Here is a 17,137-nt window from a genome sequence, read left to right on the forward strand (position 1 = left end):
ACACAGTTATAACACAGCTAGAACACATTTATAACACAGTTATAACACAGCTAGAACACATTTATAACACAGTTATAACACAGCTAGAACACATTTATAACACAGTTATAACACAGCTGGAACACATTAATAACACAGTTATAACACGGCTAGAACACATATATAACCCATGTTTGTGTGTGTCAGAACTTTGTGTTCCTAGACGTCTTTAACCCGCCAGTCTAGCAGGAGATCACACCGAAAACAAGAGATTTGTTCTACATATTGATCCCTTGTATTGACTGTGGACTTGACACAGCTCATCAATGCAGCGAATGAGTGCAACACGAGTAGTGGGAAAGGGATACACTGCCTAGGAAGAAGAAGAGTTATTGTGGGGTGAATGAGAGGTCACACAAACACAAACACAGACACACACTCTAACATGTGCACACACATCTACAGTTTTAGTCAGAAGTTTACATAAACTTAGGTTGGAGTCATTTTAAAACATGTTTTTCAACCACTCTACACATTTTTGTTAACAAACTATAATTTTCGCAAGTCGGTTACGACATCTACTTTGTGCATGACACAAGTAATTTTTCCAACAATTGTTTACAGACAGATTATTTCACTGTATCACAATGCCAGTCGGTCAAAAGTTTACATACACTAACTTGACTGTGCCTTTAAACAGCTTGGAAAATTCCAGACAATTATTTCATGGCTATAGAAGCTTCTACCTGTGGATGTGTTTCAAGCCCTATCTTCAAACTCAGTGCCTCTTTGCTTGACATCATGGGAAAATCAAAAGAAATCAGCCAAGACCTCAGAAAAAAATTGTAGACCTCCACAAGTCTGGTTCATCCTTGAGAGCAATTTCCAAACGCCTGAAGGTACGTGCATCTGTACAAACAATAGTACGCAAGTATAAACACCATGGGACCACGCAGTCATCATACCGCTCAGGAAGGAGACGCGTTCTGTCTCCTAGAGATGAACGTACTTTGGTGCGAAAAGTACAAATCAATCCCAGAACAACAGCAAAGGACCATGTGAAGATGCTGGAGGAAACAGGTGCAAAAGTATCTATATCCATGGTACAACGAGTCCTATATCGACATAACCTGAAAGGCCACTCAGCAAGGAATGAAAATTATGTGGATATATTGAAGCAAGCCTTGCAAGCCGAAGAACACCATCCCAACCGTGAAGCATGGGGGTGACAGCATCCTGTTGTGGGGGTGCTTTGCTGCAGGAGGGACTGGTGCACTTCACAAAATAAATGGCATCATGAGGGAGGAAAATTTGGTGGATAGATTGAAGCAACATCTTAAGACATCAGTCAGGAAGTTAAAGCTTGGTCGCAAATGGGCCTTCCAAATGGACAATGACCCCAAGCATACTTCCAAAGTTGTGGCAAAATGGTTTAAGGACAAAGTCAAGGTTTTTGTCACGACTTCCGCCGAAGTTGGTACCTCTCCTTGTTTGGGCGGCGTTCGGCGGTCGACGTCATTGGCTTTCTAGCCTCCACCGATCTACATTTATTTTTCCATTTGTTTTGTTTGTATTGTACACACCTGGTTCCCATTACATTTTATTTATTTCCCTATTTAATCCTCTGGAGCCATCATGGTTTTGTGTGTGTTTATTGTTGTCAGTTGTCTCGTTTATGTGACTCTGGATTTTCGTTCTTCTTGTTGGAAGATTATTTTTGAGTAAAGTTACTATTATTCCTCATCTCTGTGTCCTGCGCCTGCCTCCGCCTTACCCACATCACCTAGACACTGACAGTACTGGAGTGGCCATCACAAAGCCCTGACCTCAATCCCATAGAAAATATGTGGACAGAACTGAAAAAGCGTGTGCTAGCAAGGAGGCCTACAAAACTGACTCGGTTACACCAGCTCTGTCAGGAGGAATGTGCCAAAATTCACCCAACTTATTGTGGGAAGCTTGTGGAAGACTACCCGAAACGTTTGACCAAAGGTAAACAAATTAAAGGCAATTCTACCAAATACTAATTGAGTGTATGCAAACTTCTGACCCACTGGGAATATGATGAAAGAAATAAAAGCAGAAATAAATCATTCTCTCTACTATTATTCTGACATTTCACATTCTTAAAATAAAGTGGTGATCCTAACTGACCTAAGACAAGGAATTTTTACTAGGATTAAATGTCAGGAATTGTGAAAAACTGAGTTAAGTATTGGCTAAAGTGTATGTAAACTTCCGACTTCAACTGTACATACACAGTACACATTAAGAGCGCAGTGCTCTCGTCCTCTTGTCCTCTCTTATCAATTAAATGACTGTGGTCTATTCAAGGCAGCAGACATAGTCAGACTATTTCTCAGAAAACTGGGGTCCCTATTTATGAACAATTGAATAATCAATTAATATGTAAAAGGGGCATTGAAAGAGAGAATGGTACAGCCGAGGGCTACAGCCAGGGTTATATAGCATGAATTAATAACCATGTAGCTATAGCCAGAGACAGAGGAAAGCACCTCCCTTGATCCCTACACTACCCTGTTTAATATTACAGGTACTGAGGACACTAACCTTGGTCTGACCTGTCTAGATAGGATAAAAGGACATGAATGTCTCTTACTATCAAAGCAAATCATATTTTACAACAATGGATTTATTTTTGATTATGTACAGCTAATTCACTCATCAGGTGTAAAGGCAACCGAACCCTAATCTTATCCATCACAGGAAAAATGTTGCACTGTGGGGGCGTGATACACTAATTCATGATAATGGTAATGAAATAATCAGAGTACTTATGATGAAGTAGTTCATGAAGAATGTCAGTGTATTATTATTGTTGACAGAGACATACCAATGGTTGCCATTCTGACGTATTTTTACTCCTACTTTCCAGTGAGTCACTAATGCTACTAACAGTCACAGGAAATGCTAATTGTCCATTTCCTTATGTAACAATGATTATCAAGCCATATATCTAACTCATGTAGACTTCTCTCACTGCCACTGTCACATTAAGGAGAGAGAGAAAGAGAGAGAAGAGAAGAAAGGAGCGAGAAGCAAAATAAATCATTGAAGCCACCCCCCCGGGACACTCCCTCTGGACACCACCCCCCTGGACATACTCACCCCCCCTGGACACACCCACACCCTTGGCCACACCCATACTCCTGGACCCCTCCCCCCACCTGTTGGAGTGACACATCAGTGAGATCATGATGAGTGATCAAGCCACCTGAAATGAGACCCTCGGGGTGACCGAATGAAGAGGGGAACAGACAGATGAGAGGGTCTTCTCCTTTTAGGGGCTCTGATCAGCTTCCAGGAGAAGGATATGATGGGTGGGACAGCAGAGAGAGAGACACAGAGAGAGAAATACCACTAAGTGTGCCATCACATCAGTAAGATTAGTGACCTGTTGCCACAAGGAAAGGGCAACAGGTGAAGAACAAACACCATTGTAAATACAACCCATATTTATGTTTATTTATTTTCCCTTTCGTACTTAAAGTATTTGCACATCACTGTATTTAGCCGTAATATGACATTTGAAATGTCTCTATTTCTTTTGATCTTTTGTAAGTAAAATGGTTATTATCGATTTCACTTACTTTGGCAATGTAAACATATGTTTCTGATGCCAATAAAGCCCCTTGAAATGAATTGAACTGAGAGAGAGAGAGAGAGAGAGAGAGAGAGAGAGAGAGAGAGAGAGAGAGAGAGAGAGAGAGAGAGAGAGGGAGAGAGGGAGAGAGAGAGAGAGAGAGAGAGAGAGAGAGAGAGAGAGAGAGAGAGAGAGAGAGAGAGAGAGAGAGAGAGAGAGAGAGAGAGAGAGAGAGAGATATGGAGAGAAATGGAGAGAGACAGAGTGAGACAGAGAGAGACGGTCCCCTAAGCAAGCTGGTCCTGGGGCTCCATTCATAAACACAAACAGACCCCACAGAGCCCCAGGACAGCAACACAATTAGACCCAACCAGATCATGAGAAAACAAAAATATTATTACTTGAGACATTGGAAATATTTTTTTTTAAACACAGCAAACTAGAATGCTATTTGGCACTAAACATAGAGTACACAGTGCAGAATACCTGACCACTGTGACTGACCCAAAATGAAGGAAAGCTTTGACTGTGTACAGACTCAGTGAGCATAGCTTTGCTATTGAGAAATGCCGCCGTAGGCAGACCTGCCTCTCAAGAGAAGACAGGCTATGTGCACACTGCCCACAAAATGAGGTGGAAACTGAGCTGCACTTCCTAACCTCCTGCCCAATGTATGACCATATAAGAGACACATATTTCCCTCAGATTACACAGACTCACAAAGAATTTGAAAACAAACCCAATTTTGATAAACTCCCATTACTATTGGGTGAAATACCACAGTGTGCCATCACAGCAGGAAGAAAAGGACAACCAGGGAAGAACAAACACCATTGTAATTACAACCTATATTCATGTTTATTTATTTTCCCTTTTTTACTCTAACTATTTGAACATCGCTACAACACTGTATACAGACATAATATGACATTTGAAATGTCTTTATTCTTCTTTTGTGAGTGTAATGTTTACTGTTCATTTTTTAATTGTTAATTTCACTTCTGTTCATTATCCATTTCACCTGCTTTGACAATGCTAACATACGTTTATCATAACAATAAAGCCCTTAAATTGAATGTAATGTGATTGAACGAGAAAACGAGAGAGTGGGAGGCACATCTGGCCTTACCTTCACTAGAGGATCCAGACAGGTCCATGATGACGTACACCTTCCCCTCAGGCTCCAAGTCAATCTGGAAGAGAACAACACAACAAACTGTCATCCTTCATACTGGACTGAAACCATTTTATAGTATGCTATTCAGCGTGAAACCATGTCAGTGACAGTACATTCACACACACACACACACACACACACACACACACACACACACACACACACACACACACACACACACACACACACACACACACACACACACACACACACACACACACACACACACACACACACACACACACACACACAAGAGAAGGCTGGTGGGAGGAGCTATAGGAAGATATACGGGCTCATTCTAAATGCCGGAATGGTATAAATGGAACAATAATAAACACATCAAACATATGGAAACTACATTGGACTCTGTTCCAGGCATTCCATTCCAGACATTAGAATGAGGATGTCCTCCCATATCTCCTCTCACAAGCCTCCACTGACAAACAGGCGCACACACACACACACACACACACACACACACACACACACACACACACACACACACACACACACACACACACACACATACACACACACACACACACACACACTCATACTGTACAGTACAGTATTGATTTGAGCAGCAGAGGAGAGGGATGCTTCTGCAGTAATGGCTCTCAGGAGCTAATGAAAACTTAATGGCTGCTTTATCAAAACAGGACCAGATGAGGAAAAGGGATGGAACTGCAGTGGCCTGGCTTATAAACGCAGTCCCGTAGACGTGTGTGTGTGTGTGTGTGCGTGCGTGCGTGCGTGCGTGTGCGCGTGTGTGTGTTTGCAGTAACACTATGTTATCAGGTTGCTGAATACTGCAGTACAAGACCAGGAGAGTACTGAGTTACAGCTTTGTGGGCACATGGAGCTTATAGATCCGTTCACCCATGGCACTCTAAACCCCCCACACACACACTCTCGCCCATCCATTACCAAGCCTGAGCTCCCTGGGGGTTCTACTGGGCATAGGCAGACGAGATTGAGCGAGTGTACCTATGTTTGTTAGCTCAGCTCATAAGAGAGAGTGGGCAGGGATTGCGGCGGCTGGGGCTCAGAGAGTTTCTACCGGCGGCAGCCTCCCACGGCCAGTCCATAATCCCCCTCTGCACAGTACACATAGACACACACACACAGACAGACACACAAACACGCAGACACACACACAGGTACACACACATGTCTGCAGGACTGTGTTAAGCCAGGACACTGCACTCACATCCATGTCCTCATCTGGTCCTGTTTTGATCAAGTACATCACTATAGAGAGGACATGGGCTGATTTAATACAGCACATCACTGCAGAGAGGACATGGGCTGATGTAATACAGCACATCACTGTAGAGAGGACATGGGCTGATTTAATACAGCACATCACTGTAGAGAGGACATGAGCTGATTTAATCCAGCACATCACTGCAGAGAGGACATGGGCTGATGTAATACAGCACATCACTGGAGAGAGGACATGGGCTGATTTAATACAGCACATCACTGGAGAGAGGACATGGGCTGATTTAATACAGCACATCACTGTAGAGAGGACATGAGCTGATTTAATACAGCACATCACTGGAGAGAGGACATGGGCTGATTTAATACAGCACATCACTGTAGAGAGGACATGAGCTGATTTAATACAGCACATCACTGTAGAGAGGACATGAGCTGATTTAATACAGCACATCACTGTAGAGAGGACATGAGCGGATTTAATACAGCACATCACTGTAGAGAGGACATGGGCTGATTTAATACAGCACATCACTGTAGAGAGGACATGGGCTGATTTAATACAGCACATCGCTGGAGAGAGGACATGGGCTGATGTAATACAGCACATCACTGTAGAGAGGACATGGGCTGATTTAATACAGCACATCACTGGAGAGAGGAAATGGGCTGATTTAATACAGCACATCGCTGGAGAGAGGACATGGGCTGATTTAATACAGCACATCACTGCAGAGAGGACATGAGCTGATTTAATACAGCACATCACTGTAGAGAGGACATGAGCTGATTTAATACAGCACATCACTGGAGAGAGGACATGAGCTGATTTAATACAGCACATCACTGGAGAGAGGACATGGGCTGATTTAATACAGCACATCACTGTAGAGAGGACATGAGCTGATTTAATACAGCACATCACTGTAGAGAGGACATGAGCTGATTTAATACAGCACATCACTGTAGAGAGGACATGAGCGGATTTAATACAGCACATCACTGTAGAGAGGACATGGGCTGATTTAATACAGCACATCACTGCAGAGAGGACATGAGCTGATTTAATACAGCACATCACTGTAGAGAGGACATGAGCTGATTTAATACAGCACATCACTGGAGAGAGGACATGAGCTGATTTAATACGACACATCACTGTAGAGAGGACATGAGCTGATTTAATGCAGCACATCACTGTAGAGAGGACATGGGCTGATTTAATACAGCACATCACTGCAGAGAGGACATGAGCTGATTTAATACAGCACATCACTGTAGAGAGGACATGAGCTGATTTAATGCAGCACATCACTGTAGAGAGGACATGGGCTGATTTAATACAGCACATCACTGGAGAGAGGACATGAGCTGATTTAATACAGCACATCACTGCAGAGAGGACATGGGCTGATTTAATAAATCACTGCAGAGAGGACATGGGCTGATTTAATAAATCACTGCAGAGAGGACATGGGCTGATTTAATAAATCACTGCAGAGAGGACATGGGCTGATTTAATAAATCACTGCAGAGAGGACATGGGCTGATTTAATAAATCACTGCAGAGAGGACATGGGCTGATTTAATAAATCACTGCAGAGAGGACATGGGCTGATTTAATAAATCACTGCAGAGAGGACATGGGCTGATTTAATAAATCACTGCAGAGAGGACATGGGCTGATTTAATAAATCACTGCAGAGAGGACATGGGCTAATTTAATACAGCACATCACTGCAGAGAGGACATGGGCTGATTTAATAAATCACTGCAGAGAGGACATGGGCTGATTTAATAAAGCACTGCAGAGAGGACATGGGCTGATTTAATAAATCACTGCAGAGAGGACATGGGATGTTTTGATAAAGCACTGCAGAGAGGACATGGGCTGATTTAATAAATCACTGCAGAGAGGACATGGGATGTTTTAATAAATCACTGCAGAGAGGACATGGGCTGTTTTAATAAATCACTGCAGAGAGGACATGGGCTGATTTAATAAATCACTGCAGAGAGGACATGGGCTGATTTAATAAAGCACTGCAGAGAGGACATGGGCTGATTTAATAAATCACTGCAGAGAGGACATGGGCTGATTTAATAAATCACTGCAGAGAGGACATGGGCTGATTTAATAAATCACTGCAGAGAGGACATGGGCTGTTTAAATCACTGCAGAGAGGACATGGGCTGATTTAATAAATCACTGCAGAGAGGACATGGGCTGATTTAATAAATCACTGCAGAGAGGACATGGGCTGATTTAATAAATCACTGCAGAGAGGACATGGGCTGATTTAATAAATCACTGCAGAGAGGACATGGGCTGATTTAATAAATCACTGCAGAGAGGACATGGGCTGTTTTAATAAATCACTGCAGAGAGGACATGGGCTGTTTTAATAAATCACTGCAGAGAGGACATGGGCTGTTTTAATAAATCACTGCAGAGAGGACATGGGCTGTTTTAATAAATCACTGCAGAGAGGACATGGGCTGTTTTAATAAATCACTGCAGAGAGGACATGGGCTGTTTTAATAAATCACTGCAGAGAGGACATGGGCTGTTTTAATAAATCACTGCAGAGAGGACATGGGCTGTTTTAATAAATCACTGCAGAGAGGACATGGGCTGTTTTAATAAATCACTGCAGAGAGGACATGGGCTGTTTTAATAAATCACTGCAGAGAGGACATGGGCTGTTTTAATAAATCACTGCAGACAGGACATGGGCTTGGGCTAGTTATGAGGTGGAGGAGGGGGGGCTACTGTGACAAATCCATCATCCCAACATAATGCATTCTAAAAGGGTATATGGCAGAACTAGGCTGCAGCTGTAGGTGGCTTTCATAGATTATATGCTACAATTAAATAGACATTGCAGCCTTCCCAAGCCGCCCTAACACAATACAACTCTAACCTGCCTTCATCTCTCTCTCTCCAAGCCACCCTAACACAATACAACACTCTAACCTGCCTTCATCTCTCTCTCTCCAAGCTGCCCTAACACAATACAACACTCTAACCTGCCTTCATCTCTCTCTCTCCAAGCTGCCCTAACACAATACAACTCTAACCTGCCTTCATCTCTCTCTCTCCAAGCCGCCCTAACACAATACAACTCTAACCTGCCTTCATCTCTCTCTCTCCAAGCCGCCCTAACACAATACAACTCTAACCTGCCTTCATCTCTCTCTCTCCAAGCCGCCCTAACACAATACAACTCTAACCTGCCTTCATCTCTCTCTCTCCAAGCTGCCCTAACACAATACAACATTCTAACCTGCCTTCATCTCTCTCTCTCCAAGCTGCCCTAACACAATACAACTCTAACCTGCCTTCATCTCTCTCTCTCCAAGCTGCCCTAACACAATACAACACTCTAACCTGCCTTCATCTCTCTCTCTCCAAGCTGCCCTAACACAATACAACTCTAACCTGCCTTCATCTCTCTCTCTCCAAGCCGCCCTAACACAATACAACACTCTAACCTGCCTTCATCTCTCTCTCTCCAAGCTGCCCTAACACAATACAACTCTAACCTGCCTTCATCTCTCTCTCTCCAAGCTGCCCTAACACAATACAACTCTAACCTGCCTTCATCTCTCTCTCTCCAAGCTGCCCTAACACAATACAACTCTAACCTGCCTTCATCTCTCTCTCTCCAAGCTGCCCTAACACAATACAACACTCTAACCTGCCTTCATCTCTCTCTCTCCAAGCCGCCCTAACACAATACAACACTCTAACCTGCCTTCATCTCTCTCTCTCCAAGCTGCCCTAACACAATACAACTCTAACCTGCCTTCATCTCTCTCTCTCCAAGCTGCCCTAAAACAATACAACACTCTAACCTGCCTTCATCTCTCTCTCTCCAAGCTGCCCTAACACAATACAACTCTAACCTGCCTTCATCTCTCTCTCTCCAAGCTGCCCTAACACAATACAACACTCTAACCTGCCTTCATCTCTCTCTCTCCAAGCTGCCCTAACACAATACAACACTCTAACCTGCCTTCATCTCTCTCTCTCCAAGCCACCCTAACACAATACAACACTCTAACCTGCCTTCATCTCTCTCTCTCCAAGCTGCCCTAACACAATACAACACTCTAACCTGCCTTCATCTCTCTCTCTCCAAGCTGCCCTAACACAATACAACTCTAACCTGCCTTCATCTCTCTCTCTCCAAGCCACCCTAACACAATACAACACTCTAACCTGCCTTCATCTCTCTCTCTCCAAGCTGCCCTAACACAATACAACTCTAACCTGCCTTCATCTCTCTCTCTCCAAGCCACCCTAACACAATACAACACTCTAACCTGCCTTCATCTCTCTCTCTCCAAGCTGCCCTAACACAATACAACTCTAACCTGCCTTCATCTCTCTCTCTCCAAGCCGCCCTAACACAATACAACACTCTAACCTGCCTTCATCTCTCTCTCTCCAAGCTGCCCTAACACAATACAACTCTAACCTGCCTTCATCTCTCTCTCTCCAAGCCGCCCTAACACAATACAACACTCTAACCTGCCTTCATCTCTCTCTCTCCAAGCTGCCCTAACACAATAAAACACTCTAACATGCCTTCATCTCTCTCTCTCCAAGCTGCCCTAACACAATAAAACACTCTAACCTGCCTTCATCTCTCTCTCTCTAAGCCGCCCTAACACAATACAACACTCTAACCTGCCTTCATCTCTCTCTCTCCAAGCTGCCCTAAAACAATACAACACTCTAACCTGCCTTCATCTCTCTCTCTCCAAGCTGCCTTAACACAATACAACACTCTAACCTGCCTTCATCTCTCTCTCTCCAAGCTGCCCTAACACAATACAACTCTAACCTGCCTTCATCTCTCTCTCTCCAAGCTGCCCTAACACAATACAACTCTAACCTGCCTTCATATCTCTCTCTCCAAGCTGCCCTAACACAATACAACTCTAACCTGCCTTCATCTCTCTCTCTCCAAGCTGCCCTAACACAATACAACACTCGAACCTGCCTTCATCTCTCTCTCTCCAAGCTGCCCTAACACAATACAACTCTAACCTGCCTTCATCTCTCTCTCTCCAAGCTGCCCTAACACAATACAACACTCTAACCTGCCTTCATCTCTCTCTCTCCAAGCTGCCCTAACACAATACAACACTCTAACCTGCCTTCATCTCTCTCTCTCCAAGCTGCCCTAACACAATACAACTCTAACCTGCCTTCATCTCTCTCTCTCCAAGCTGCCCTAACACAATACAACATTCTAACCTGCCTTCATCTCTCTCATGATTTAGACTGGTTGAGAAATGCTGCCTGCCTGTCTGTCTTGTCCCGACTCCCGACATGTCATTACTGTGGGACAGCTGGAGATCGAATTTGAATATTGAAATAATGTTGCAAATGTCCGAGACAGACAGCAAGGTTTATACAAATCTTCGCTGTTGAAAACTAAATGCTAGTCTAAAGGAAAATAATAATTTCTAAAGGCTTTTTATAGTGAAGATCAAGTGTATTAATTGCCTGGCTGAGCTGATGAGACAGTGGATTGCTCAGTCAGATGGAACAGAGTAAATGGGCATTTTAACTTCATAGATTTAGCCGGTAACTTGTGGAATAGACACTGGCTGGAATGTGGTTTTAACCAATCAGCATTCAGGATTAGAACCACCCAATGTATAATATAAAATAAAGCAGGGTTTCCCAAACTTGGTCCTGGGGCCCTCTGGGTGAATGTTTAGTTTTTTGTCCTAGCACTACACATCTGATTCAAATATCAAATACCCAACTCAACATCAAGCTTTGACTATTTGAATCAGCTGTGTAGTGCTATGGCAAAACCCAAAACGTGCCCCCAGGCATGGCCCCAGGACAGAGTTTGGGAAACCCTGAAATAACATACAGTATTTTCAGAGTTTCCCAAATAGAAGAAGAACAGTAAGTCAGCCGTGTGGAAGCAGGGAGAACCATCTATGGTGATGTTGTTGTCCAGACAGAGTAGAGAGAGAGCCATGGTGGAGTGGAAGCAGGGAGAACCATCTATGGTGATGTTGTTGTCCAGACAGAGTAGAGAGAGAGCCATGGTGGAGTGGAAGCAGGGAGAACCTTCTATGGTGATGTTGTTGTCCAGACAGAGTAGAGAGAGAGCCATGGTGGAGTGGAAGCAGGGAGAACCATCTATGGTGATGTTGTTGTCCAGACAGAGTAGAGAGAGAGCCATGGTGGAGTGGAAGCAGGGAGAACCTTCTATGGTGATGTTGTTGTCCAGACAGAGTAGAGAGAGAGCCATGGTGGAGTGGAAGCAGGGAGAACCTTCTATGGTGATGTTGTTGTCCAGACAGAGTAGAGAGAGAGCCATGGTGGAGTGGAAGCAGGGAGAACCATCTATGGTGATGTTGTTGTCCAGACAGAGTAGAGAGAGAGCCATGGTGGAGTGGAAGCAGGGAGAACCTTCTATGGTGATGTTGTTGTCCAGACAGAGTAGAGAGAGAGCCATGGTGGAGTGGAAGCAGGGAGAACCATCTATGGTGATGTTGTTGTCCAGACAGAGTAGAGAGAGAGCCATGGTGGAGTGGAAGCAGGGAGAACCTTCTATGGTGATGTTGTTGTCCAGACAGAGTAGAGAGAGAGCCATGGTGGAGTGGAAGCAGGGAGAACCATCTATGGTGATGTTGTTGTCCAGACAGAGTAGAGAGAGAGCCCTGGTGGAGTGGAAGCAGGGAGAACCATCTATGGTGATGTTGTCCAGACAGAGTAGAGAGAGAGCCATGGTGGAGTGGAAGCAGGGAGAACCTTCTATGGTGATGTTGTCCAGACAGAGTAGAGAGAGAGAGCCATGGTGGAGTGGAAGCAGGGAGAACCATCTATGGTGATGTTGTCCAGACAGAGTAGAGAGAGAGCCATGGTGGAGTGGAAGCAGGGAGAACCATGTTGTGTACATATTATATTATGTTCATGTCTGTGTGGGTGTCTGTGGGCTAGAACTGTATACAACCACATCTGTGTGGGTGTCTGTGGGCTAGAACTGTATACAACCACATCTGTGTGGGTGTCTGTGGGCTAGAACTGTATACAACCACATCTGTGTGGGTGTCTGTGGGCTGGAACTGTTTACATCCACATCTGTGTGGGTGTCTGTGTGGGCTGGAACTGTATACATCCACATCTGTGTGGGTGTCTGTGGGCGGGAACTGTATACCACCACATCTGTGTGGGTGTCTGTGTGGGCTGGAACTGTATACATCCACATCTGTGTGGGTGTCTGTGGGCGGGAACTGTATACCACCACATCTGTGTGGGTGTCTGTGTGGGCTGGAACTGTATACAACCACATCTGTGTGGGTGTCTGTGGGCGGGAACTGTATACCACCACATCTGTGTGGGTGTCTGTGTGGGCTGGAACTGTATACAACCACATCTGTGTGGGTGTCTGTGGGCTAGAACTGTATACAACCACATCTGTGTGGGTGTCTGTGGGTATACATCCACACTGTATACATCCACAACAACAGTGCTTAAGCAACTAGAGAGTGAGTTAGACAAGAACACTACATGATCTATTTTCACACTGAATATCTTGTGATTTAGTTGCAGTATATTACATCTGCAGATATACAGAATACATATATAAAAGCTACACTATATGGAGAAGAGGGATAGATATAGCATAATCTGTTCCCTATACAGATAGACTGTAGCTAAGTACATTAGAGTGAGTCAGAACATACTGCTTCTCATCCTCAAACTGTGACCAATCCACTCAGAATGCTTTAAATATCTTCAATTACTCATCCTGTATTAACCCCTTTAGGTGCTGCAACACTGCCAGAGTCACATGCTCCTCGTCATGTGGTGGAATTACATGTAGCAAGGGTGGGGGACATTCCATTTTCTTACTCAACTTTTTAAATACAATTGAAAAAATATTCTTACACTCTTAGAAAAAAGGGATCCAAAAGGGATTCAGGTAGAACAATTTTTGGTTCCAGGTAAAACTCTTTTGGGTTCCATGTAGAATCCTCTGTGGAAAAGATCCAAATCAGTCAGGTTTCAAGACTAGTCATTCAACTGAGACTGCTCTTCTCTGTGTCACGGAGGCGCTCCGCACTGCTAAAGCTAACTCTCTCTCCTCTGCTCTCATCCTTCTAGACCTATCGGCTGCCTTTGATACTGTGAACCATCAGATCCTCCTCTCCACCCTCTCCGAGCTGGGCATCTCCGGCGCGGCCCACGCTTGGATTGCGTCCTACCTGACAGGTCGCTCCTACCAGGTGGCGTGGCGAGAATCTGTCTCCGCACCACGTGCTCTCACCACTGGTGTCCCCCAGGGCTCTGTTCTAGGCCCTCTCCTATTCTCGCTATACACCAAGTCACTTGGCTCTGTCATATCCTCACATGGTCTCTCCTATCATTGCTATGCAGACGACACACAATTAATCTTCTCCTTTCCCCCCTCTGATAACCAGGTGGTGAATCGCATCTCTGCATGTCTGGCAGACATATCAGTGTGGATGACGGATCACCACCTCAAGCTGAACCTCGGCAAGACGGAGCTGCTCTTCCTCCCGGGGAAGGGACTGCCCGTTCCATGATCTCGCCATCACGGTTTGACAACTCCATTGTGTCCTCCTCCCAGAGTGCTAAGAACCTTGGGCGTGATCCTGGACAACACCCTGTCGTTCTCAACTAACATCAAGGCGGTGGACCCGTTCCTGTAGGTTCATGCTCTACAACATTCGCAGAGTACGACCCTGCCTTCACGCAGGAAGCGGCGCAGGTCCTAATCCAGGCACTTGTCATCTCCCGTCTGCTGATTACTGCAACTCGCTGTTGGCTGGGCTTCCCTGCCTGTGCCATTAAACCCCTACAACTCATCCAGAACGCCGCTGCCCGTCTGGTGTTCAACTTTCCCAAGTTCTCTCACGTCACCCCCCGCTCCCTCCCGCTCTCTCCACTGGCTTCCAGTTGAAGCTCGCATCCGCTACAAGACCATGGTGCTTGCCTACGGGAGCTGTGAGGGGGAACGGCACCTCCGTACCTTCAGGCTCTGATCAGGCCCTACAACCCAAACAAGGGCACTGCGTTCATCCACCTCTGGCCTGTGCTCGCCTCCCTACCTCTGAGGAAGTACAGTTCCCACTCAGCCCAGTCAAAACTGTTCGCTGCTCTGGCACCCCAATGGTGGAACAAACTCCCTCACGACGCCAGGTCAGCGGAGTCAATCACCACCTTCCGGAGACACCTGAAACCCCACCTCTTTAAGGAATACCTAGGATAGGATAAAGTAATCCTTCTAACCCCCCCCCCCCCTTAAAAGAGTTAGATGCACTATTGTAAAGTGGTTGTTCCACTGGATATCATAAGGTGAATGCACCAATTTGTAAGTCGCTCTGGATAAGAGCGTCTGCTAAATGACTTAAATGTAAATGTAAATGTAAATGTAATGTAAATGAAAGGGTTCTATCTGGAACCAGAAAGGGTTCTTTTGAAGGGTTCTCCTATGGGGACAGCCAAATAACCATTTTAGGTTCTAGATAGCACCTTTTTTTTGAGTGTACTTGCAAGTGTAATCAGAATACTTCAAAAACATGTCTTGGAATTGAAGTAGTAGGGGATATCCTGTAGGCCTAAATACTTCAACCATGGAAACATTAAAACAGACAGACAGATATCCCGAGAGAGATGAGACACTTCTGTATTCAGTATGCAACGATATGCACCGACACTGATTGGTCAGTGACTGCTTTGAGTGCTACACTCTAAACACAAGGCACACTCACCCTCAAGCAGTGTCCCTTACCACACACACACACACACACACACACACACACACACACACACACACACACACACACAAGAATATATATTTTAGAAATTAAGGCATACATACATTTTTCAACAATCTTTCTGGACAAACAGATGGAAAATGGGTCTTTGACAACATCCACCAGAAAAAGTCTAAATGTATTATAAATACATCAAAACACAATAATGTTGAAGTAAAACCCCTGCCAACTAATATCAACACCTCTATCTCTCTCTCCCCCTCTCTCTTTCTCTCCAGTTAATGTCACCTCTCATCTCTCTCTCTCTCCCTCTCCAGTTAATGTTACCTCTCTCTATCCAGTTAAATCACATCTCTCTCTCTCTCTCTCTCTCTCTCTCTCTCTCTCTCTCTCTCTCTCTCCTCTCTCTCTCTCTCTCTCCTCTCTCTCTCTCTCTCTCTCTCTCTCTCTCTCTCTCTCTCTCTCTCTCTCTCTCTCTCTCTCTCTCTCTCTCTCCTCTCTCTCTCTCTCTCTCTCTCTCTCTCTCTCTCTCTCTCTCTCTCTCTCTCTCTCTCTCTCTCTCTCTCTCTCTCTCTCTCTCTCGCTTTAATGTTACCTCTCAATTTCAATTAAATTAAATTCGCTTAATTGACATGACGTAACAATGTACATATCGCCAAAGCTTACTTTGGAGATTTCCAATAATAAAATAATAAGAATCAAAATTGTCAATGGGACAACAGTAACAACAATAACCAAGGGTCAAAATAACCATACATTGAACAATAAGCATACAGTAGAGGAAATGTGCAGGTTGATTGGTCTGTCAGAACCTGTCCCTCATCTTATGGCAGGCAGCAATGTAGTGTGCTGCCAACCCACAGCTCTCTGCGTCCTCCCCCAACAGGACGGGTAGCCTACTCTCATCAGAGAGGTCTTTGAAACCCACAGCTCTCTGCGTCCTCCCCCAACAGGACGGGTAGCCTACTCTCATCAGAGAGGTCTTTGAAACCCACAGCTCTCTGCGTCCTCCCCCAACAGGACGGGTAGCCTACTCTCATCAGAGAGCTCTTTGAAACCTTGAACAAGGGTTTCAAATTTGGGGAAATGACAAACTCTAATTGTTTTGTACTTTTTTACATTTTGACAGGAAATGCAGCTCTGTCTTAGGTTCTGCTGTTGTGCAGTGGTTGTACAGCCTTTCCTCTACAGGGAGCCAGGTTTTCCTGTGTCTACCCTTCTCAATGGCAAGGCTGTGCTCACTGAGCCTGTATTTTGTCAAGGTTTTTCTAAGGTTTTGATCAGTAACCATGGTCAAATAGTTTGCCATGGTGTACTGTCGATTTAGGGCCAGATAGCACTGCATTTTGCTTTGTGCTTGTGTTTCCCAA

The 17,137-nt window shown here is 44.7% G+C and overlaps 1 protein-coding gene across 3 annotated transcripts in view; it reads right to left on the bottom strand.

The window, feature by feature from the left end:
- The window catches only part of LOC129863111 (protein kinase C epsilon type), a 267,995-nt gene that overhangs the window by 186,292 nt on the left and 64,566 nt on the right, over nucleotides 1–17,137 (bottom strand). For all 3 annotated transcript variants that reach the window (XR_008760938.1, XR_008760937.1, XM_055935076.1), the window contains exon 2: nucleotides 4,713–4,776. Coding sequence is in view for 1 of the 3 variants with exons in the window: in XM_055935076.1 (XP_055791051.1) it covers nucleotides 4,713–4,776 (64 nt within the window). In the remaining 2 variants the exon portion in view is untranslated. The remainder of the gene's footprint in view (nucleotides 1–4,712; nucleotides 4,777–17,137) is intronic.

Source organism: Salvelinus fontinalis, chromosome 1, assembly GCF_029448725.1.
Source record: "Salvelinus fontinalis isolate EN_2023a chromosome 1, ASM2944872v1, whole genome shotgun sequence".
In the NCBI taxonomy this organism is placed as follows: domain Eukaryota; kingdom Metazoa; phylum Chordata; class Actinopteri; order Salmoniformes; family Salmonidae; genus Salvelinus; species Salvelinus fontinalis.